General features: G+C 42.1%; 1 protein-coding gene across 1 annotated transcript; it reads left to right on the forward strand.

Moving 5' to 3' along the window:
• On the forward strand, positions 2,748-3,942 carry LOC8076605 (TPD1 protein homolog 1B). The gene is made up of 3 exons (XM_021457553.1): positions 2,748-2,932; positions 3,114-3,188; positions 3,294-3,942. The coding sequence occupies exons 1-3, from the start codon at positions 2,848-2,850 to the stop codon at positions 3,656-3,658; spliced, it is 525 nt and encodes a 174-aa protein (XP_021313228.1). The 5' UTR covers positions 2,748-2,847; the 3' UTR covers positions 3,659-3,942.

Raw genomic sequence — 23,000 nt, forward strand, 5'->3', positions numbered from 1 at the left:
TGTACAGTTGCCAGTACTAGTAGCAGATACTTTACTACTTTAGCAATTGTCTGATTGCTATACCTAGCTAGTGTGAAGCAGGCAAGCAGCAGCCGCCCGGGCTGTATCCAGTAGTTATTTCTCGTGTAGTCTTTCTCGTGTTTGGCCGGTTGTCTGCATGCGTGTCTGTCTGTCGGAAAGGATCAACGACGCGCGCGTGCAGCGCCGAAGAAGATCGATCCGGCCTTGATTTGTGGCTTAATTACTCCCAACAAGTTGCTCCCTCGATCGGCATGTCCTCATGCATTCTGACCATTTCTGGAAGATCCTAGGAAAAACTAGACAAATGCAATGCAATGCTGCTTGTTCGCCTTTTCTTTTAATTATATATAATGCTAACAGCTACCATCTGTCCTTGGTTTGACGGCTAATTAATACTCTCTCCGTCTCTAAAAGAATCAATTATTAGAATTCGTGTCAGTCTAATATTTTAAAATTTGACTAGCTTTATAGAAAAAAGTAACAAATCTATAATATAAAATACGCATCATATGAAAATATATTCTATGGTAAATTTAATAATACTAATTAATATCATAAATCTTAGTATTTTTTTCTAGAAATTTGATTAAAGTTTAAAAATTTTAACTTAGGACAAGTCTAGAAATTGATTGGACGGAGAAGTATAACCACGGATACGCTAGCTAGCAAGGTTTCCATGGGGATGCTAAACCACGCATGGTTGGCAAGCTTTTCTGCTGTGTGCCTAGCTTAGTTGGGTTGTCTGTGAGTCAATAGCTAGGCTCGATCATCTCAGTCGGTTTCATATCCTGCAAAATTAAAGCTGCGGTTGATGCGACTTGCGCAAGATTCTTCGTTCGTTAGCACGGCTAACTAAGCCATTGTTATTTATAAGCAAAGCATATAATATTAGTACATAATTGTACTAAGAGCCAGTACAATAGTAGGTTTATAGTCAAGGTAAATGTTGATGTAAAGGAGAGAAGACAGGAAAGAGACGATAGTTTAGCTCTTATGCAAACATGCACAAATACATAGGTAGTGCCGTAGTGGTGGGTCTAAATAGCAAATGTTATGAGGAGAAATAGAAAAGAGAAGGTATCTTAGAGATAAGTATCAGACAACTTACCGTATAACTTGGCTCTAATCATTTGACTTATAGTTAAGCACTTGGCTCTATTATTAAGTAGTAGAGTATTACTAGTACTCCTTCCATATCCATAAAGAAAGTTGTTTTGGATAATATTTAGGTTAAATATTGGGAATATAAATTATGAATAACCTTTAAGTTGTTGAATTTGCAAATGTGAAAACTATATGAATAAATTTGTTTTGAAAAATGTTTTCATCAAAATATATATATACCATTTTTTGATAAATATTTTTATAAAAATAAAAAGTTAAAGTTAGGCTTCACAGTTGTTGTCTTAAACAGCTTACTTTTATAGGTACGGAGGAAGTACGTAGTAGTACTAGCTGGTATTGGGATGTGAATGCCGACTAGGTGTAGTACGATGTCATGGACGACAATGCATGCATGCAGTGAACCCAAACCAAGTTCATATACGTATCAATATCAGTCGACCTACTGCAGCACTGTAGTAGCTTTGGTAGAGTAGTGTTGTAATCACTGTGTGCTGCTCCTATACTAGGTTAGTAGACGGTCGGTTGCAGTATTGAATGATCATCAGCCTCGAGCTGCTAAAAGGAAGGATGGACTGAATTGCTTTCTGAAACATTTCACATGCATGCGTGTGACGACTTGATCTATCAAAGCGGCCGGTGCTACTCTACGTTTAATGCACACTTGGACTGGAGCTTTTGTCGCGGATGCATGTAGTAGTGCATGCTTGCTCTCCGTTGAATCTCCGCCATATATATGCATGTTGATCGATCCCCTGTATTGTGCACACGCATGCTGCAGGACGCACCTACCGATGAGATGCATATGGCCGGTGATGGCAGTTCATCAGACATTGAATTGACGATGCAGGCAAGTCGTTGCGCTACGTAGTACGTACTGTACAGTCCTAATACGTCCTCCCTCTATACAAAGTCACCGAGGCCTTGTTTACTTCTAAATTTTTTTGCAAAATAGGAATAGTAGCACTTTCGTTTGTATTTGACAAATATTATCCAATTATGGACTAACTAGGCTCAAAAGATTCGTCTCGTCAATTCCGAACAAAATGTGCAATTAGTTTTTATTTTTATGTATATTTAATACTTCATGCATATGTCTAAAGATTCGATGTGACGGGGAATCTGAAAAATTTTGTAAAATTTTTAGGGAACTAAACAAGGCCCGAGGACAACGACGCGATCTACAAAATCTAACTTTAACTTTTTATTTTTATAAAAATATTTATCAAAAACTACTATATGTATATTTTTATAAAAGTATTTTTAAGACAAATCTAATCATATAGTTTTTATATTTTGAAATTCAACAATTTAAAAGTTATTCGTGATTTATATTCTAAATATTTGACCAAAATTTTATCCAAAACAATTTTTTTATGGGTACGGAGGGAGTACTGTACAGTCCTACAAATACTTGAGATGGAATTAATTTGGCCTATCCATCGACATACATGATATGTTTGTGTGTGCTGCAGTAGTTCTGTCTAGCTTAGGTAGGCGGAGCACACGAACCAATGCAAAGTTGCAAACTGCTCATCATGCATCAAAGTAGTAGTTGCTCTTTTACAGCTTCCTAGCTATTTATAGTGGCTGAGACGGAGGAGATTCTCGTACCATGCATGCATGTTCAAAACGAAAGTCGATCTTGAAACCAGCAGAAGCGGCCGGTGGTAGTGTGTGAGGTCTGATCGAGAGAAGGCCGCCATGGAACAATGGTGCTTTAAGAAACGCGCAGCTCTGGTGATTGTGGTGGTCATCACCTCGCTGCTGCTCCTAACAATTGCTCAAGGTACGGTATATGTAATTATATAATATGTGCACGTGTGTGTTTATTACACGTACGTAATACATTGCTAATTATTCATGCACGCTTTAATTTGCATCCTTGAATTTGCCACATAAACTTATATACAAACCTAACTGCAAACCTTATTATGCCTCCGATCGATCGATGCATGCATGGCCATCAGCTGCTGCTTCCGGACACCAGCATCCATCATCTTGGTCCACGCTGAACAAGGCGCGCAAGCTTCTGCTCAACACCAGTACTAATTAACATGCAAACACCCCCAACCTTTTAATTTGTTTCGTCACATTGCATTATGAACGATCGTCATTCGTAATTGTCGCTCGATCATATCCATCATCAGCTGGAGGAGACGACGACGAGGTGTCGTCGTCGTTGCCGGCCGGCGGCGTCGTCTCGGACGGGTGTTCAGGGGAGGACGTGGTGGTGTACCAGAGCAGCGCCAACCCTCTGCCGAGCGGCATCCCGGCCTACACCGTGCAGATCATCAACGTCTGCAGCGGAGGGTGCACCGTGTACGACGTGCACGTCTCCTGCGGCGACTTCGCCTCCACGGAGCTCGTCGACCCGGCCAAGTTCCAGCGCGTCAGCTTCAACGACTGCGTCGTCAAGGGCGGTGGCGCGCTCGAGCCCAGCGAGACCGTCTCCTTCCAGTACTCCAACTCATTCTCCTACCACCTCACCGTCGCCTCCGTCGCCTGCCATTAATTAATTAGCAGATCTCGATCACTACTACAATAAGCTAAGTCGTCATCGTCGCCGCTGTCGTCGTCGGAGTCGGAGATACATACATATGAATGCATGCATGCGGCCCGCCAGTGTGCTGTATGCTGCTTTTGCTGTGTGTAAGTGTGTTAGTAGCTAGCTAGCTAGCTCTATGTTGTTGCTGCTACTGCTGCTGAGTAGTCTATCTGCACTTTACTAATTCGCATTGTGTGTGTCGATCGCTGTCGTCGTTATGTTTTTATTTACGTCTAATATGATATATATAATTTGGCAAATAAATTAAAGTTTTCAATCAGTTAAAAAAAAAGAGCCCCACCAACAAGTGTCTCAACTCTCAAAGTTTAATCTGCATGCGTGCCAGCCAGGCAGGCAGGCAGAGCACGTCCCTGTGGCGATCCTAGCCGGCAGAGAGGGGGTTGGCCGGCGTACACGCACGGCAAGGGAGCACGGCGGTGCGCCGTCTCGAGCAAGAGCACGGGAGGAAGAAGAAGGATTGGATTGTTTTGTTATTTCTCACTATCCATCCAACCTCTCACACAGCGAGTTTAAATATTCAGATACATGGGTTATGGCCCAGACGCTCCCAGAGGCAAAGCCAACATAGGGCCCAACATTACATGACACAATAGTTCAAAGAGACATATACTGGGTATACTGGGTTATAACACTCTCCCCCGCTTAAGATGCAACGCGTCCTCGCGCTGCGCCGAGTGAAGGAGTAGACAGGCGACGACGAAGTCGGCGGCGTGATGACGTGGTCGCCGTCAGTCGAGGTAGGGGTTGGCGCTCCCAGGTAGCCCAGTGTTGAGGACAACCTACCCATTGAATAAGTTCCATGGGCACCACATGTTGACCAACCAGCTGCAGACGACACTCGAGGACACGGTCAGCCGTAAGATCCTGAAACTGGCTAAGCAAATGTAAGTCAGCATGAGATGAAATCGTAGTATTAGGTGGTAAGGCCTTCTTGAGCTCTGCTCCTCCAGGGGCCAGAGGGTCTGGTTTTATAGTCCCTCCAAGTGAATATGGGCCGTCGGATCAAACCGACATTGATTGAACGGTTATCGTTGATCCTTTAGGTCGGTGGAGCTTAATCCCGAAAGAGAGTCCTCATTGGACTCCAGAGGGGGGCGAGCGCCCTGGTCCCTAGGGCGGGCGCCCTGGGCCAGGCCCCGTTCTGCCTCCGCTTCGTTCCCGTGGCTTCTGGAGTCTTCTAGATGTAAGATAATTGCGCGGTACGTTAATATCTCTATGTAAACTCGACGTGTGGGCCTTTCTTCCGTATTTCCTGATAACCCCCCTGCAGAAATAGACAAACACCAAAACTCGTGAAATTCTGTCAGATAAAACCCTAAGTCTAGATGTTGATTTCATTTAGATCCTTTTCTTTGTTTATTTGATAATTAAATTTGATACTTAAGGACCGTCAACAGCACACTACAAGCGTCACTGACAGTGATGCCAAAATGGCGGGGCTCGTGTCCATACAAAGCTTGAAAGGGAGTTAAACCATGAGCAGAGTGGAAGGTGGAGTTATACCAAAATTCCGCAAGAGACAGCCAGTGAGCCCACTTGTTGGGACAGGAATGCACCATGGAACGAAGATATGTTTCGAGACACTGATTCAGACGTTCCGTCTGACCATCAGTTTGTGGGTGATAAGAGGAGCTCATATTTAAGGTTGTGTCAGTGAGCTTGAACAACTCTTGCCAAAGAGTGCTGGTGAAAATTTTATCACTGTCTGAAATGATGACAGAAGGCATACCATGCAGTTTATAGATGTTGGAGAGAAAGAGCTGAGGAACACTAAGAGCAGTGTAAGGGTGGCATAGGCCAATGAAATGGGCATATTTGGTGAGCTTATCTATGACTACTAGTATAGTATCAAAGGTCTTGGATTTAGGTAGGCCTTCTATGAAGTCGAGGCTAATGGTGTGCCATGCTACAGGGGGAACGGGAAGAGGTTGCAACGACCCCGGAAGACGACAATGCTCAGACTTAGCTTGTGCACACACCTCACATTTAGCAACAAAATCAGCAATATCCTTTTTCATCATTGGCCAGGCAAATAAAGCTTTTACCTTGTGATAGGTTGCTGTCACACCACCATGTCCACCCAGACCACTTGAATGCAAAGCCAGGAGAACCGCATGTTGAGCTTCTGTGTGATGACCCAGCCAAATACGATTCTTATACTTGATGATGCCACCTTTGAGTGAGAAACCCTTGTCATTAGTTCCGGTAAGCGCCAATTCAGTCAATAATTGTTGGGTTGATGGATCCTGCTGATAGCCGTCAATAATGATCTCTAACCAACGTGGAGTGCTTACAAAGACAGCTAACAAGGAAGTGTCTGCTGGTTGCCGCGATAATGCATCAGCGGCCTTGTTCTCAAGCCCTTTCTTGTAACAGATCTTATATTGAAGGCCGAGAAGTTTGATGAAAGCCTTCTGCTGCATGCCTTCTAACAGCTTTTGATCACCCAAATGGATCTGACTGCGGTGGTCAGTTAATATGGTAAACTTCTTATGCTGCAAATAAGGTTTCCATTTGGTGACTGCCAAAATCAATGCCATACACTCCTTCTCATATGTGGACAGAGCTTGAGATTTAAGTCCTAAGGATTTGTTAATGTAAGCAATAAGATGACCCTTTTGCGAAAGCACAACGCCAATATCGAATGAGGAATCATCAGTTTCAATTGTGAAGCCCATAGTGAAATCAGGCAGAGCGAGAACAGGAGCTGCCACCAGAGCCTGTTTGATATTGTCAAAACTCGCTTGCAGGTCAGGAGTCCAGTGAAAGAGCGCATTCTTCTTCAAGAGGTCTGAGAGAGGTCGACTGAGCACACCATAGTTCCGAATAAACTTTCTGTAATACCCAGAGAGACCAAGGAAGCTTCTCAACTGTTTGACATCAGTTGGTGGTGGCCAGTTAGCTATGGCTGCTGTTTTCTGAGGGTCAGTAGGTGTTGACGGTCCTTAATGCTCACATTTAACCATCAACTAATCATAGAAAAGGACCCAAATGCAACCAACACCTAGACTTAGGGTTTTATCTGACAGAATTCCACAAGTTTTGGTGTTTGTCTATTTCTGCAGGGGGTTATCAGGAAATACGGAAGAAAGGCCCACACGTCGGGTTTACATAGAGATATTAACGTGCCACGCAATTTTCTACCATCTAGAAGACTCCAGAAGCCACGGGAACGAACGGGAGGCCGATCGGGCTCGGAGGCAGGGCGCCCGCCCAACTCTCCTGGGCGCCCGCCCAGCTACAGTGTCCAATTCGGACCCGTTTCGCGTATTATGCTCCACCGACCTAAAGGATCAAGGAAAACCGTGCGATCAATGTCGGTTTGATCCGACGGCCCAGATTCACTTGAAGGGACTATAAAACCAGACCCCCCTGGCCCCTGGAGATCATACCTCTTCTACAGAATCAAAGTTAGGGTTTCAATTCTTCATCCAAGTAGAGAGGATCCCTCTAGTTCTTCTAGTTCTACCTCTAGTTCATCTAGATCTAGTTCTAGTTCATCTAGTTCTAGTTCTAGTTCCTCTAGTTCTAGTTCTAGTTAGTTCTAGTTGTAATCTAGAAAATAGGGAGAGAGAAGAGGAGAGCGGAGGAGGAGCCGGATCTGTCGGATCTTCCTCAACATTATACTTTTGCAGCATCTGGTTCGTTCTTCATCGTTCTCCAGGTTCTTCAATTCATAATTCCTGAGTTCTTTAATTACTTTTATTTACATTCAAGTTATTTATTGGATTCCCGCTTGCATCAAGTGCTCTAGTCTTTATAACGCTAGAGTAGTAATTAATAGATTAGACGTGGTGTTTAGTCTTGCGATTACCTGGAATTGCACCCAATCCTACGGATTGTTGTGGTAGCCCTAGGGTAGTGACAGCCCTAACGGTCGACGTATTCCACCACGTTCGGATCGGTGTTTGTAGGACCGTAGTCAGACCTTCCTAGCCCCTTCTCATCTCTTTCTATGGTTAGTGCTCTGATGTCCCGATATAGATAATCTTGAAGTAATTCTTGATTCTTAGATCAACTAGAGAACTCTCAGGAAACTTCCTCTCTTCCCACCAAAAATAATTATATAGTTATCCTTGGGCGATTTTGGATCTTAATTAGTACACTCACGTTCTCTGTGGAAAATCGATACTCTGGAATACTTCCGGGTGAAAGCTACTTCGGTATCCGTGCGCTTGCGGATTTTTCTGTTTGCGTTTAAAATACTCAACAAGCTTTCTGGCGCCGTTGCCGGGGAACGGTAGTTGTGCTAGTTTCGAACCAAGTCGTCCGTGTATCCTTTTTCTCTTCCTTTTATACCACACCCACCTTATCATTTTCACCATACCACATGGATTTCACTCTAAGCATTAATGAGCATGGAATTTATTTCATAGCCACTTCATTTACTCCATGCTCATATGCAACATCTTCACAATCCATTGGTCTCTCCAACATCACCACATTCGAGATCTCCAACCCCCTCATCCTTTCTATTTATAAAAACTTTAAAAGGGCGGTTGTCGATGCATATGTCTATAATAAATTTTGCAGATCTTGTTGAGTTGATCTTGATATAGGTCAGCGTTGGAGGGGAAACCACTTCGCCGACATAAATTGATGGTTTCCCAAAGGACAGGCTTTGTGTCGTAAAACAAGCACTGATTAGATCGTAACATGAGATTTTAATTATTTGCAACATTACCTTGTGAATTGAGCATATATAGGATAATTGTAAAAATATTCCTTCGGGTATTCTTGTCACTAACCTTTCCAGGATTGGAGCAAGAAGATCGGATGAATGACAAGCACAAGGTATGTCCAACCAATCGTCATACAACATTGAATTAAATTCATCCAAACTTGAATTTTGCAAAATTCAAGCTTGGGGGAGTACTTTACATAAAAACATCCTTTGCCATGTTGCTACGTTGGTTGTCCCTACCTTTGAGACATGCTCCATTTGTTAAATACTAATCACACTACTTCATCTCCACTTGAGTAGATCTCTATAAATGCTCTCATACCACCTTTATTTGCTTTAGTATATGTCTAGGTTTGGAGTAGTTTCATTTATCTCTTAATTAAGCATGGTGCTTAGTTTAGGGCTGATGATCTTACTTCCAAGGGAGTTTAAATTAAGCATGATGCTTAGGTTAAAATGCCCTCCTAAATCAAATTAGACATGGTGTCTAGGTTGATCTTTGAGCCGATAGTATGCTATAGTAGATATTGGATATTTTGTTGGACTAACCCCTGCAGGAAAACTTTCAATATCGACCTGGGAAGTCCTGAGACAAACTCACATTGGAGACAAAGAGAGAGACACATGAAGTTTAACAATTTACACTAGGAAGGCATAGATCACAAGAGATGATCCATGGAGGGTGCCACAAACACGATGCACAACCGCTAAGAAAGGAAAGCTTCCACAAGGTGATACTGTACCATCACTCTTCAAGTAAGGTAACATCTTAAGGTACTTGACTATCAATTTTATAAGCTTCTCCTTGGTTTTGGCGTTCACATAAATAAAAGAGACAAACATGTATGATTTACAACTCTAGATTAACCGACCCAATCGATTCAATATGTTTAGTCCTTCCACCTTTGTGATTCCACACTCCTAATCTTATGAACGAAAATGTTGCACACTCAATCTTTGGAAGATATATTTTATAAAAAAAAATAACATAAATATAGATAGATTATCTTTCCATTAGGTTGAGCGATCTGATCTAACAAATGTTTTAAATGCTACACTCATGATCTTATTATCCATCAACTTTGTCTTGCTCACTATGCTTAAGGTTAGAGAGAACAAATACACTTTTGGTTCTGTTAGTGTTTTCCACCAACAGGGCCCATGCACTTGATCTCTTCCTTGTCTCTATGAGCAGGTACACTTCGAGCAAAATATGAAAGACTTTTACAACTCCCAGACTCCACCAAGTGAAGAACCTGGATCTACAAGCACAGACACACTGGAGAGACTGGACACTCAAGCAATCACTGCCCTGAGATGCTTGAGGACGTAACTACTGGAGTAACCCCGTAGTGGAAGTAATTACTAACCTTCTGCCGGTCAAGAGAGACAACCCAGGACGCCCCGTCATCCCGATCTCCATCGGCATGGTGGACTTCCTAGAAGCACTCTGCGACTTTGGCTCCAGCGTCAACATTATGCCCAAGCCTGCAGATCAGACACTAAGTTTCCCAAAGGGAATTTTGAAGAACCTCTGCGTTCGAGGAGGCCATTCCTGAACACCTCGGGAGCTGTCATCTACGCTAGTGCTGCCAAGATCAGTTTCTACATCAAGGGGAGGAATGAGACGTTTTCCTTCAAGAACAAGACTACACAAATCTCAGAGCATTCCCGACATGAACCAGGGAAGAGGACCAACAGGAGGAACAAGAACAAGCAAATGTGGACTGAATCAGCTAAGATGGTCACTGTAGCTCAAGGAGGTCAAGATCATCAACTCAAGTCGCCTTTCTTGATCAAGAAGGACGACCCAAGTATGCCAAGCATCTAGTGCTCCATTAATGGATACAACTTCCAGAAGATGCTTTGTGACATCGGGTCAGGTGTCAACATAATGGCCGCAGTCACCTATCAGCTCCTATTCGGAACCATGCCCCTAAAACCGACATACATTCAGCTCCAGATGGCAGATCAGACAGTCCGAAAGATTTTTAGGTTATTGACATGGGAGAAGACGAGTACGATCCACCCATCATCCTTAGGAGACCATTCCTCAGCACCGTTAAAACAAGAATCTACATTGGAACCGGAGAAGTCCACATGCACTTCCCCTCTGAGAAGGTGTGCCACTATTTTACTGACCTTAACTATATAGTTGAAGACTCTAAGCAGGTCAGGACAAGAAGAAGACGACGCAACCGTAACCAGAGGAGGCAAATCATCAAGGATGGATGGGCAGACTACGAAGGAGAAGTAGTAAGGTCTGAAGACATACAGCTTGAACAGAATTATCCTGAGGAGACCGTAGCACCGAGTCAGGTGTGGAGAGAGAAGATAGTTATACATGAAGAGCAGGCGCCGCCGATACCACCGACTATGCCATCCAGTGAATCCCAGGACGACTGAGAATATGGAGAGTCCCGTTCGGAGGACTTAAAAACACCGAACGCTTTGCCAAGAGGTAAACTTGGTAATTATCTTTTTCCTTTCAATTATTTTAAAATAGTTTGCTTAGTTAATCAGGTTCATGCTATCTTGAAAAGAAAATAAAAATGTAAAAATAGTAAGCCCCATGTGAGTATGCTCATGGCATAAAACCCATAAGTACATTCACTGTGGTGGCATAAAAATAAAATAAATATATTCCTGTCCTATAAAAATAAAATTATAAAAATAAATTTATGATCCTACTAAAGAGAGTAACATTTATAGAAGAGGCTCAACATGATAAAGGCTAGATACTTATGCTAACACTTAACTAGTTGCACAAAGCTTTGTTGTCTATTTGAGCTCCACAGAATTCAAGGATCAAAGAAGACTAGCAGACGTAGGATATCCTAATCGCTGTCACGGTGCTGCCGACATTCAAATACACCTCCGCCACCTGCTAGCTACATCAGAAGAAACTACGTCAAAATCCAGCTTGGGGGAGAGCACCCCAATTATCCAGCTAAGTATTCTACTCACGTTTATACTTTACTCTAATAATAAAAAGATGCATAATCATAGAAACCCAAAAAAAGATTTTGTGCTTATATATATCTTTGCTTAGTTTGCTAAATAAATAAATTCTGCTATGAACCCTCATGATAAGCTCTCATATGGAAATGATGAATAGTTGCTCTGCCATGACTAGTTCTCAAAATTAAAATCTCTCTCAAGTTTAGGCATCACCGTTATTAATTAAGATTTGCTCTAAACCTGAACTTGTGGGAAGAGTACTTGATCTGAAGTCTAAGTCGTTAACGGATATGATATGGGAAGGTTGAGCTGCTGTTTATCTGTTCCTAGAGATGCTAGAATTCTGGAGAATTTTATCTTTGAAAATCTTTAAAATGTTACATGATGAGTTCCTGTATGATGAGAGTTTAAATTCCTACCACAGCCATATATACATGCTTGCTAGACTTTGAGCCACACATTTACTTTTTACTGCTTATGAGCATTGAGTGTGGTCAAGCTGTGTAGACCCTTAGGAGCTTGTCATGTGGTTAAGTCAAGATTCACTTGCACGTTCACTCATACATGCTACTTGTACTCTGGAAGTACCATCCACATATACCCATTTCCATCTCCAGAACCACCCAAAAATATTCTACTCCTAATCCGGGAGAGAATAGCCAAAAATATTTATATTTTTTCCCTGTGAAATAAATGCTCAAGTTATCTTGTTACTACCACTTGCTATATTATCTCATGAGATGAGTGCTCTAAAGAAAAAAAGAGAAAAAAAAGAAGAATACGAGGAAATAAAAAAGGGCAAGTGCCCGGAACCTCGAAAGAAAAAAAAAGAAGAAAAAGTGAGACGAGAGGTAAAAATGGACAAGTGTCCGACAGTAGAATTAGGGGTACAAGATACCCACCTGAGAGAAAAGAAAACAAAAGAGAAAAAGAAATAAAAAGAAAATACAGAGCATCTCATTCTCCCTGAAAGTTTCAAAAGAGCAAGAAAGGTATGTATCCCCTCAAAAGAGCACAAGTAGAATTAGACTTTCACCATTGTTATCACCATCATCACCATATACTATTCATTCGCCACACATGCACATCTTGATTTGACTTATTGACTTGTTCTTCTAGATCCATGGTTTGACTACGCAATAAATGTCTTGTAAGTATGTATTAGCTGTCTCCCACCTATGAGCTCCAGATATCAAAGCCTTATTAGAGTAGGGTGAGAGAGAAGGCAATGTCACGATGCCTTATACTACAAATATCACATACTTTGAGAGAAGGCATATACCATTACTGCCTTGGTAATGATCCAGAAATACCTCAAAAGAGAGACTAGAGAGAGTCATACAAGGAATCTCTGAGTTTTATTTGAAAATCTGCAAAAACTCCAGAGCTATAGCTGATCAAGAATAAGAGACATGGTGCTTGATTAGACCGTTCTATCTTTTAACTACTCAAGACAGAAGTGACAGTTACAAGTCCCATGGTGAAAGGTAAATGAGTAAGTTTTAAGTCTTAACAGTTTACTCTAACCAGAGATGAGATCTTGTTTAAACGCATGTGTATCTTTAAGTTATGAAACCACTGCAGAAACTCTTGAGTTCATCTTTGCTCAGGGACGAGCAAAGGTTAAGCTTGGGGGAGCTTGTTGACGGTCCTTAATGCTCACATTTAACCATCAACTAATCATAGAAAAAGATCCAAATGCAACCAACACCTAGACTTAGGGTTTTATCTGACAGAATTCCACAAGTTTTGGTGTTTGTCTATTTATGCAGGGGGTTATCAGGAAATACAGAAGAAAGGCCCACACGTCGGGTTTACAGAGAGATATTAACGTGCCACGCAATTTTCTACCATCTAGAAGACTCCAGAAGCCACGGGAACGAACGGGAGGCCGATCGGGCTCGGAGGCAGGGCGCCCGCCCAACTCTCCTGGGCGCCCGCCCAGCTACAGTGTCCAATTCGGACCCGTTTCGCGTATTATGCTCCACCGACCTAAAGGATCAAGGAAAACCGTGCGATCAATGTCGGTTTGATCCGACGGCCCAGATTCACTTGAAGGGACTATAAAACCAGACCCCCCTGGCCCCTGGAGATCATACCTCTTCTACAGAATCAAAGTTAGGGTTTCAATTCTTCATCCAAGTAGAGAGGATCCCTCTAGTTCTTCTAGTTCTACCTCTAGTTCATCTAGATCTAGTTCTAGTTCATCTAGTTCTAGTTCTAGTACCTCTAGTTCTAGTTCTAGTTAGTTCTAGTTGTAATCTAGAAAATAGGGAGAGAGAAGAGGAGAGCGGAGGAGGAGCCGGATCTGTCGGATCTTCCTCAACATTATACTTTTGCAGCATCTGGTTCGTTCTTCATCGTTCTCCAGGTTCTTCAATTCATAATTCCTGAGTTCTTTAATTACTTTTATTTACATTCAAGTTATTTATTGGATTCCCGCTTGCATCAAGTGCTCTAGTCTTTATAACGCTAGAGTAGTAATTAATAGATTAGACGTGGTGTTTAGTCTTGCGATTACCTGGAATTGCACCCAATCCTACGGATTGTTGTGGTAGCCCTAGGGTAGTGACAGCCCTAACGGTCGACGTATTCCACCACGTTCGGATCGGTGTTTGTAGGACCGTAGTCAGACCTTCCTAGCCCCCTTCTCATCTCTTTCTGTGGTTAGTGCTCTGATGTCCCGATATAGATAATCTTGAAGTAATTCTTGATTCTTAGATCAACTAGAGAACTCTCAGGAAACTTCCTCTCTTCCCACCAAAAATAATTATATAGTTATCCTTGGGCGATTTTGGATCTTAATTAGTACACTCACGTTCTCTGTGGAAAATCGATACTCTGGAATACTCCCGGGTGAAAGCTACTTCGGTATCCGTGCGCTTGCGGATTTTTCTGTTTGCGTTTAAAATACTCAACAGTAGGCACACCCTGAGCACTGATGATGTGACCAAGATAGTCCAGGGACTGTTGAGCAAAGGAACACTTAGAACGCTTGAGCAGAAGTTGGTGCTGCTGAAGAATGTTGAAAACTTGCTCCAAAAGGGCTAAGTGATCTTCCAAGGTTTTGCTGTAAATGAGGATGTCATCAACAAAAACCAACACGCCATTCCGAAGTAAAGGTTGAAAGATTGTGTTCATAAGAGCTTGAAATGTTGCAGGAGCGTTAGTAAGCCCAAATGGCATGACCCAAAACTCCTAATGACCATGGTGTGTTTTGAAAGCGGTTTTGGGCTCATCGGCGATCTTCAGGCGTATTTGATGATACCCTGAGCGCATATCAAGCTTTGTAAACCAAGCAGCACCGTGCAACTCATCCAAAAGCTCATCCACAATGGGCAATGGATATTTGTTCTTCACTGTGATGTTGTTAAGGTGGCTATAGTCAACACAAAATTGCCATGTGCCATCCTTCTTCTTTACAAGTATCACAGGTGAAGCAAATGGGCTCTGACTAGGCTTGATAATTCCCTTATGCAGCATTTCCATTATCTGACGCTCAATCTCATCCTTCTGACTGGGTGAATACTGATAGGGCTTGACATTGACTGGTTTAACCCCAGGAAGCAAAGGTATATGATGATCAAAGACTCTTTTAGGGGGTAAGGAGTCAGGTTCCCGGAAAATAGCAGACTGACTATCAATGAAGTGTTGAACCTCAGCGGGAACATCCGTTGGAGTAGGCTCTGTTAGAATAGGACACAAATGAACCACTTGAGCCAGGCCACCTTTGCGGATAAGACCGTTCAGCTTCCTGACTTTGATCTTATGACAAGAGGTAGGAAAATCCTTCATTCCTTTCAAAGCAATGTGTTGGCCATTGTGAGAGAACCGCAAGAGTTTGCGCTTCCAATGAATCCACATAGGACTGTGGCATTCCAGCCAATCCATCCCAAGCACCAAGTCATAACAGGAGATAGCTAGGACTCTTGCAGTGTGAGTGAAAGTATGACCCTGTGCCCACCATTGAAAGTCCGTAACCTGTTGAGAACTAGAGTTTTTCTGACCATTGGCAATAGTAACTGAAACTGGAGCAGTATCTGACACCGCACAGTTGAGGTCTTGAATAATCTTATCACTGATGAATGTATAGGAGCTACCCGAATCTATCAAAATCAGAATCTCCTTGTTGCCCACCAAGCCTTGAAGCTTTAAAGTCTTCTTACCATGACCTCCTTCAGCAGCCCACTAAGATAATTGAAAGACCTCATCAGTCTCGCTATCAGTAGACTGATCAGTGTCAGCATCAGTAGAACCTGCAGTTTCAATGACATCCAGCACCTCCTGCAACACCTAGAGAGAAACTTTCTCAGGACACTTGTGTTGTTTGTTCCACTTTTCACCACACTTCATGCATAAGCCCATTGCACAACGCTGACTGTGAAGACTGGACAACTTCTCATCCCACTTGGGTTTGGTGTCTGCAGAGGTACCCAAAATACCAGGTTGACCAAAGCCATTGGTCTTGCTAGTTTGTTTCTGAAAATTCCTAGAAGACTTGTTGAAAAATGGCGTTGCCTGATTCGCCAGAATATCAGTCTGCATGAGAGCCATAGATAGAGCCGCGTCAACTGTTCTTGGCTTATGTAACCTTATGGCAGCACTGATTTCAGGTTTTAAGCCTTGTAAGAATTTACTAACAAAAAACACATCATCCAAAGACTTGTTATGCACTAAAACCTTATGCATAATGCCCTGAAACCTATCAAAGTACTCCTACACCTCCCCAGTCTGTTTGATCTGTATATAAGTCTCTACCAAACTTTAATTCTACAGCAATGCAAAGCTCAGCCCAACTAATATCCCCATCCGAATGTTGAGCTTCACAAGTCTGAAGCCACGATTCAGCACTACCATGAAAATGGATAGTGGCGAATTGAGCCCACAAATGCAGGGGAACATGATACATATTGAAATACTTTTCACTTTTTTCACGCTAGGATTTAGGATTCGCCCCATCAAACTTAGGGAACACAGCTTTCCGTAAACGAACTTCGCGCTGAAAGTGGGGATGCGCATGAGCATGGTAATTCAGAGAGGGATCTAGCATGGGAATAGGATGAGTAATGGATCCCGAGTACTGACCATTGGCCAGGGGTGGCGGAAGGACCAGAGTCCCCGTATCCAACCCCTGTGTAGTCGATTCAACGCCGAGGCCCTTGGCCCGTCCCTCTTCCTCGCGCGACGGGACTAGAGATGGAGCGGATTTGGATTGCGCTTCCAACATCTCAACGCGCGACGTGAGTTGTTTGACGTCCTTACTAAGGTCAGAGGCAAGCGAATCCACCTCCGGTCGCCAACGATTGAAGGCCTCCATGAGGCCCAGCATGGACTTCATCTGTGCCGCCAGGCCATCGAGCTTGTCCTCCGCGGTAGCCATGCGAGTTGTTAGGGTTGGGTGTTTGGATTTGGGAGCCAGTGGGCGGATGCGTGAGTACGAAAGCGGTGGTGGGAGCGATGGGGCAACAGTGGTGGGAGTGGAGGGGTAGAGGCGGTGGGGTGTTGACGCTCGTCGAACCAACCGGAGAGGAACTCAACTCAGATCGAGCCAGCGAACCTTCACGGGATTTTATGAATCCAAATCGAGCGATGGGTGGGGAAAAGGCTTTGATACCAGATGTGGCGATCCTAGCCGGTAGAGAGGGGGTTGGCCGGCGTACACGCACGACAAGGGAGCATGGCGGTGCGTGTTGGGTATTCTTAACATCATTACCAAAAGTAGACTAAGTTCTCTAAATCTAGTAACGGTGCAAAAAATGCCAAACCTATCCCTCACACCACTTAAGCCAAGTTGTCATCCCCAGCATGACATAAGAGACGCGGTATTGAAATATGCAATTGCTCTTCTAAATAAATAATAAATGGGATCTGCAAGCGCACAGATTAATACCGATGTAGCATTTTAACCGGGAAGTATTCCAGGTATCGTTATTTATATTTTTACCACTGTGAAGGGATTAGCAATCATCACTATTGATTACAGAATAGAATATGAGATTGAGTATCTATCATTGCATGTATAATTGAGAACATTATATCTAACTCTTCATACAGGGATAAGTGTCACATAAAAGATATATGAAATAATAATAGTGACAAGGATAACTAATCTGATCTAGCCACATAATAAATATGATAAGCACCTCAATTAGATACTCTAGAAAGTCATTAGCATGGTATTAGAACGAACTACAAGAATATTCCCTAAGTTATTCTCAACTATATAGTCTAGCATATCATAGTTAGTGCAAGCATACTTAGCAATCATTGCGAGACAAGACTACGCCCATGCATAGTGATATTAGCAAGGAATATGAGAAACATAGCAATCACTCCCCTGTAATAATGTTGCTCTGCCAGCCCAATACACGAGAGGGGGACTATATAAGAATCAATGAAGCTGTCACTATCACAAACCACCCCACGATCTGGCATATTGGGTACAATCGCAGATAAATACGGTATAAGCACCACGCCTACACAATATCTATCATTTACCCATGGATCCGATGGATAAACGCTATACGATCCTAAGCATGTATATAGATCCAATCTAACTAAGCTAAGTACATAACTATGATAAACTAAGAACAATATAATCTTGAATATAAGCAAGTAGAGCAAAGTCATAAACAATATACTGAAGTAGAACAAAGTCATATTCATAATATTGAAGAACAAAGATAATTAGAAAGTAATTAGAAGCACAATTAGAGAATTACCAAGAATCCTCTTGACAGATCCGGAAACCAATCGAAGATTGACTAGTTCTAGTTCTAATCCTATGTAGCTATGCTAATCTAGATATCTAATTGATGTGGTGGCTCTAATCTTGATCAGAGGCTTCTTCTCCCTTGAGGAACAATGAATTAGGGTTGAGAGGCTCTCTCCTCCAGGGGCCAGGGGGTCTGGTTTTATATTCCCTTCAAATGAATATGGGCCGTTGGATCAAACCAACATAGATTGTATGGTTTAGATTCATCCTTTAGGTTGGTGGAAATCTCCCGCAAAGCAGAGTCCTGATTGAACTCAGGAGGTGGGCAGGCGCCCTGATCTCCTGGGCGGGTGCCCAGGGTCAGGCCCCGTTTCGCCTCCGCTTCGGTCTCGTGGCTTCTGGAGTCTTCTAGATGTAAGATAATTGCGCGGCACGTTTATATCTTTATGTAATCCTGACGTGTGGGCCTTTCTTCCGTATTTCCTGATAACCCCCTGCAGAAATAGACAAACACCAAAACTCGTGGAATTCTGTCAAATAAAACTCTAAGTATAGATGTTGATTTCATTTGGATCCTTTTCTTTGTTTATTTGATAATTAAATTTGATACTTACGGACCGTCAACAAACTCCCCCAAGCTTACCTCTTGCTCGTCCCTAAGCAAGGATAGACTCAGCTATGGATCATAAGTTGTTGCAATATTAAAAAATTGACTGTACACATGCTTTTTAAATAAGATCTCATCTCTGAGTTAGAGTAAACTGTCAAGACTTAAAACTTACTTACTTTACCTTCACCATGGGACTTATAACTGTCAGTTCTGTCTTGAGTGGTTAAAAGATAGAACAGTCTAGTCAAGTGCCATGTCTCTTATTCTTGATCAGCTATAGCTCTGGGGTTTTTGTAGATTTTCAAATAAAACTCAGAGATTCCTTGTATGATTCTCTCAGATCTCTCTTTTGTGGTATTTCTGGATCCTTACCAAGGCAGTGATGGTATATGCCTTCTCTCAATATATGTAGTATTTGTGGTATAAAGCATAGTAACATTGTCTTCTCTCTCACCCTACTCTAATAAGGCTTTAATATCTGGAGCTCATAGGTGGGAGATAAAGTATACATACTTACAAGACATTTATTGTATAGTCAAACCATGGATCCAAAGAAACAAATCAATAAGCCAAATCAAGATGTGCATGTGTGGCGAATGAATGGTGTATGGTGATGATGGTGATAACAATGTGAAAACAATGGTGGTGGAAGTCTAATTCTACTTTGCTCTTTGAGGGGATACATACCTTCCTTGCTTTTTTGAAACTTTATGAGGAGAATGAGATGCTCTTCTTTTTCTTTTCTCTCAGGTGGGTATCTTGTACCCCTAATTCTACTATCGGACACTTGTCCATTTTTATCTCTCGTCTCACTTTTTCTTTTCTTTCGAGGTTCCGAGCACTTGTTCCTTTTTATTTCCTCGTCTTTATTTTTTTTTTCTTTCTCTTTTTTTAGAGCACTCATCTCTTGAGATAATATAGCAAGTGGTAGTAACAAGATAACTTGAGCATTTATTTCACAAGGGAAAAACAGAAATATTTTTGGCTATTCTCTCCCGGATTAGGAGTAGAATATTTTTGGGTAATTCTGGAGATGGAAATGGATGGATATATGTGGATGGTACTTCCGGAGTAGAAGTAGCATATATGAGTGAACGTGCAAGTGAAATCTTGATTTAACCACATGACAAGCTCCTAAGGGTCTACACAGCTTGACCACACTCAATGCTCATAAGCAGTAAATAGTAAATGTATGGCTCAAAGTCTAGCAAGCATGTATATATGGCTGTGGTAGGAATTTAAACTCTCATTATACAGGAACTCATCATGCAACATTTTAAAGATTTTCAAAGATAAAATTCTCCAGAATTCTAGCATCTCTAGGAACAGATAAACAGCAGCTCAACCTTCCCATATCATATCTGTTAACAACTTAGACTTCAAATCAAGTTTTCATCCCACAAGTTTAGGTCTAGAGCAAGCTTTAAATTATAACAGTTATATCTAAACTTGAGAGAGAACTTACAACGTGCAAATTAGGCAGAGCAACTATTCATCATATCCATGCTAGAGTTTTATTATTAAGATACAGATTAGCATAGCCACTTTATTTATTTATTAAACACACTAAGCAAATGATATATATATATATATATATATATATATATATAAGCACAAACTCTTTATTTGGTTTTTCATAGTTATGTATATTTATATTCTAAAATAATATAAGTATAAAGATAGATAGATAGAAATACTTATCGAGATAAATGGGGGTGCTCTCCCCCAAGCTGAATTTTGACGTAATTTCTCTTGATGTAGCTAGCAGGTGGCAGAGGTGTATTTGAAAGTCAGCAGCATTCTGACAGCGATTAGAATGTCCTCCGTCTGCCAGTCTTCTTGATTCTTAAATTCTGTGGAGCTCAAATAGACAACAAAGCTTGTGGAACTGATTAAGTGTTAGCATAAATATCTAGCCTTTATCATGTTGAGACTCGTTAATAATTATTACTCCCTGTTTTTATATTTTCATTTTTATAAAGCAGAAAAATATTTATTTTATTTTTATGCCACCACAGTGAATGTACTTATGGGTTGTATGCCACTCGCATACTCACATGGGGCTTACTGTTTTTCACACATTTTTTTTATTTTCTTTTTAAGATAGCATGAACATGATTAACTAAGTACTATTTAAAATAATTGAAAGGGAAAGGATAACTACCAAGTTACCTCTTGGCAAGACGTTCGGTGTTTTTAAGTCCTCCGAACGGGACTCTCCATTTTCTCAATTGTCCTGGGATTCGTTGGGTGGCGTAGTCGGTACTTCCGGCAGCGCCTCCTCTTCATGTATAGTTATCTTCATTTTCCACACCTGACTTGGTGCTTCGATCTCCTCTGGATAATTCTGTTTAAACTCTACGTCTTCTGACCTTACAACTTCTCCTTCATAGTCTGCCCATCCGTCCTTGATGATTTGCCTCCTCTGGTTGCGGTTGCGTCGCTTTCTTACCTGCTTAGATTCTTCAACGATATAGTTAGGGTCAGTAAAATAACGGCGTACCTTCTCTGAGGGGAAGTGCATATGGACTTCTCCGGTTCCAATGTAGATAATTGCTTTAACGGTGCTGAGGAACGGTCTTCCAAGGATGATGGGTGGATCATACTCGTCTTCTCCCATGTCAATAACTTGAAAGTCTGTGTAGACAAAGTGATCGTCTATTTTGACTGGGACATCAGTTACTATTCCTTTAACTTCTCAAAACGTCTGATCTGCTATCTGGAGCTGAATGTATGTTGGTCTTAGGGGCATGGTCCCGAACAAGAGCCGATAGGTGACTGCGGCCATTATGTTGACGCCCGATCCGGTGTCACAAGTTGCCTTATAGAAGTTGTATCCATTTATGGAGCAGTAGATGCTTGGCATTCCTGGGTCGTCCTTCTTGGTCAAAAACGGTGACTTAAGTTTGTGGTCTTGGCCTCCATGAACTGCAGTGACCATCTTAGCTGACTCGGTCCACACTTGCTTGTTCCTGTTCCTCCTGTTGGTCCTCTTCCTTGATTCACGTCTGGATTGATCTGGGATTTGTGTTGTCTTGTTGTTGAAGAAAAATGTCTCCTTCCTCCCTTTGATGTAGAAACTGATCTTGGCAGCGCTAGCGTAGATGATAGCTCCCGTAGTGTTCAAGAATGGCCTCCCTAAGATGATGGGTGCCCTCTCATCATTTCCGGTCTCTACCACTACGAAGTCTGCTGGGGCATATAAGGTACCAACTCGGACACAAAGGTTCTTCAATATTCCCTTTGGACAAGTTATCGTCTGATCTGCAAACTGCAAACACATGGATGTTTCTAATAAAGGATATGTAAAGAATTTTTCATAGAGTACCCTGGGTATAATGTTGACGCTGGAGCCAAAGTCACAGAGTGCTTCTGGAACGTCCACCATGCCAATGGAGATCGGGATGACAGGGCGTCCTGGATCGCCTCTCTTGACCGGCAGAAGGTCAGTAGAGAATTTAGTGACGGGGTTACTCCAATTACCTGCATCAAACATGTCTACAAGATTTGCAGATTCTAATCCTTCCGGTTGTGATGGTATACCGGGGTTAGTAGTAGGAACAGCAGCAGCTATTTGATTTAACTGAGATTCAATCATTTTATTAAAGCTAATTTGATTCTTGATGGCAGTAGAAAAATTATCCATTCTATTATTTATATTTTCTAGCATTTTATCATTAGATGCCAATTTCTTAGATAGGTTATCCATTAGCTTTCCTTGATTAGACACTAACTCTCTCAAAGGTGGAAAATTATTATTATTGTTGTAAGAATTGTTACCTTGATAATTACCTGAGTAGTTAGGCCTCTGTTGATTCTAACCTTGATTTTGTTGAGGACGGTTGTAGTAGTAGTAGTAGTTGTTGTTGATGTAGTTCACATCCTCAAGCATCTCAGGGCAGTGGTTGCCTGAGTGTCCAGTGTCTCCACACTCCTCACAAGTCATGTGAGAGTCGTAGATGTGCATAACTTCTTTCTTGTCTCCAGCTCTATCATCGAGCTTCTTCATGAGCAGGTCTAGCTTTGCAGACAGCATGTCTACCTCCTTCAGCTGATGCATACCTCCACCTCTCTTGCGTGTGTGGATCCTCTCTTCATTCCAGCTTTGATTGGACGCCATCTTCTCCACAAGAGCTGTGGCTTGTGGTATAGTAAGTGATAAGAATGCTCCTCCAGCTGCAGCATCCATGGTTTCTTGGGCACTGTTGCCGAGCCCATGATAAAATGTCTGCATCAATAGCCAACTCTCCATTCCATGATGGGGACATTCTAGGATGTAGTCTTGAAAGCGCTCCCATGCTTCTGGAACAGATTCATC

The sequence above is a fragment of the Sorghum bicolor genome, chromosome 1 (genome assembly GCF_000003195.3).
Source record: "Sorghum bicolor cultivar BTx623 chromosome 1, Sorghum_bicolor_NCBIv3, whole genome shotgun sequence".
NCBI classification, from domain to species: Eukaryota; Viridiplantae; Streptophyta; class Magnoliopsida; order Poales; family Poaceae; genus Sorghum; species Sorghum bicolor.

Coding starts and splice junctions, on each gene's coding strand:
- LOC8076605 (XM_021457553.1), top strand. CDS start 2,848: ATGGAACAATGGTGCTTTAAGAAACGCGCAGCTCTGGTGATTGTGGTG. Junction 2,933..3,113: donor GCTCCTAACAATTGCTCAAG/GTACGGTATATG, acceptor CATGGCCATCAG/CTGCTGCTTCCGGACACCAG. Junction 3,189..3,293: donor CAAGCTTCTGCTCAACACCA/GTACTAATTAAC, acceptor ATCCATCATCAG/CTGGAGGAGACGACGACGAG.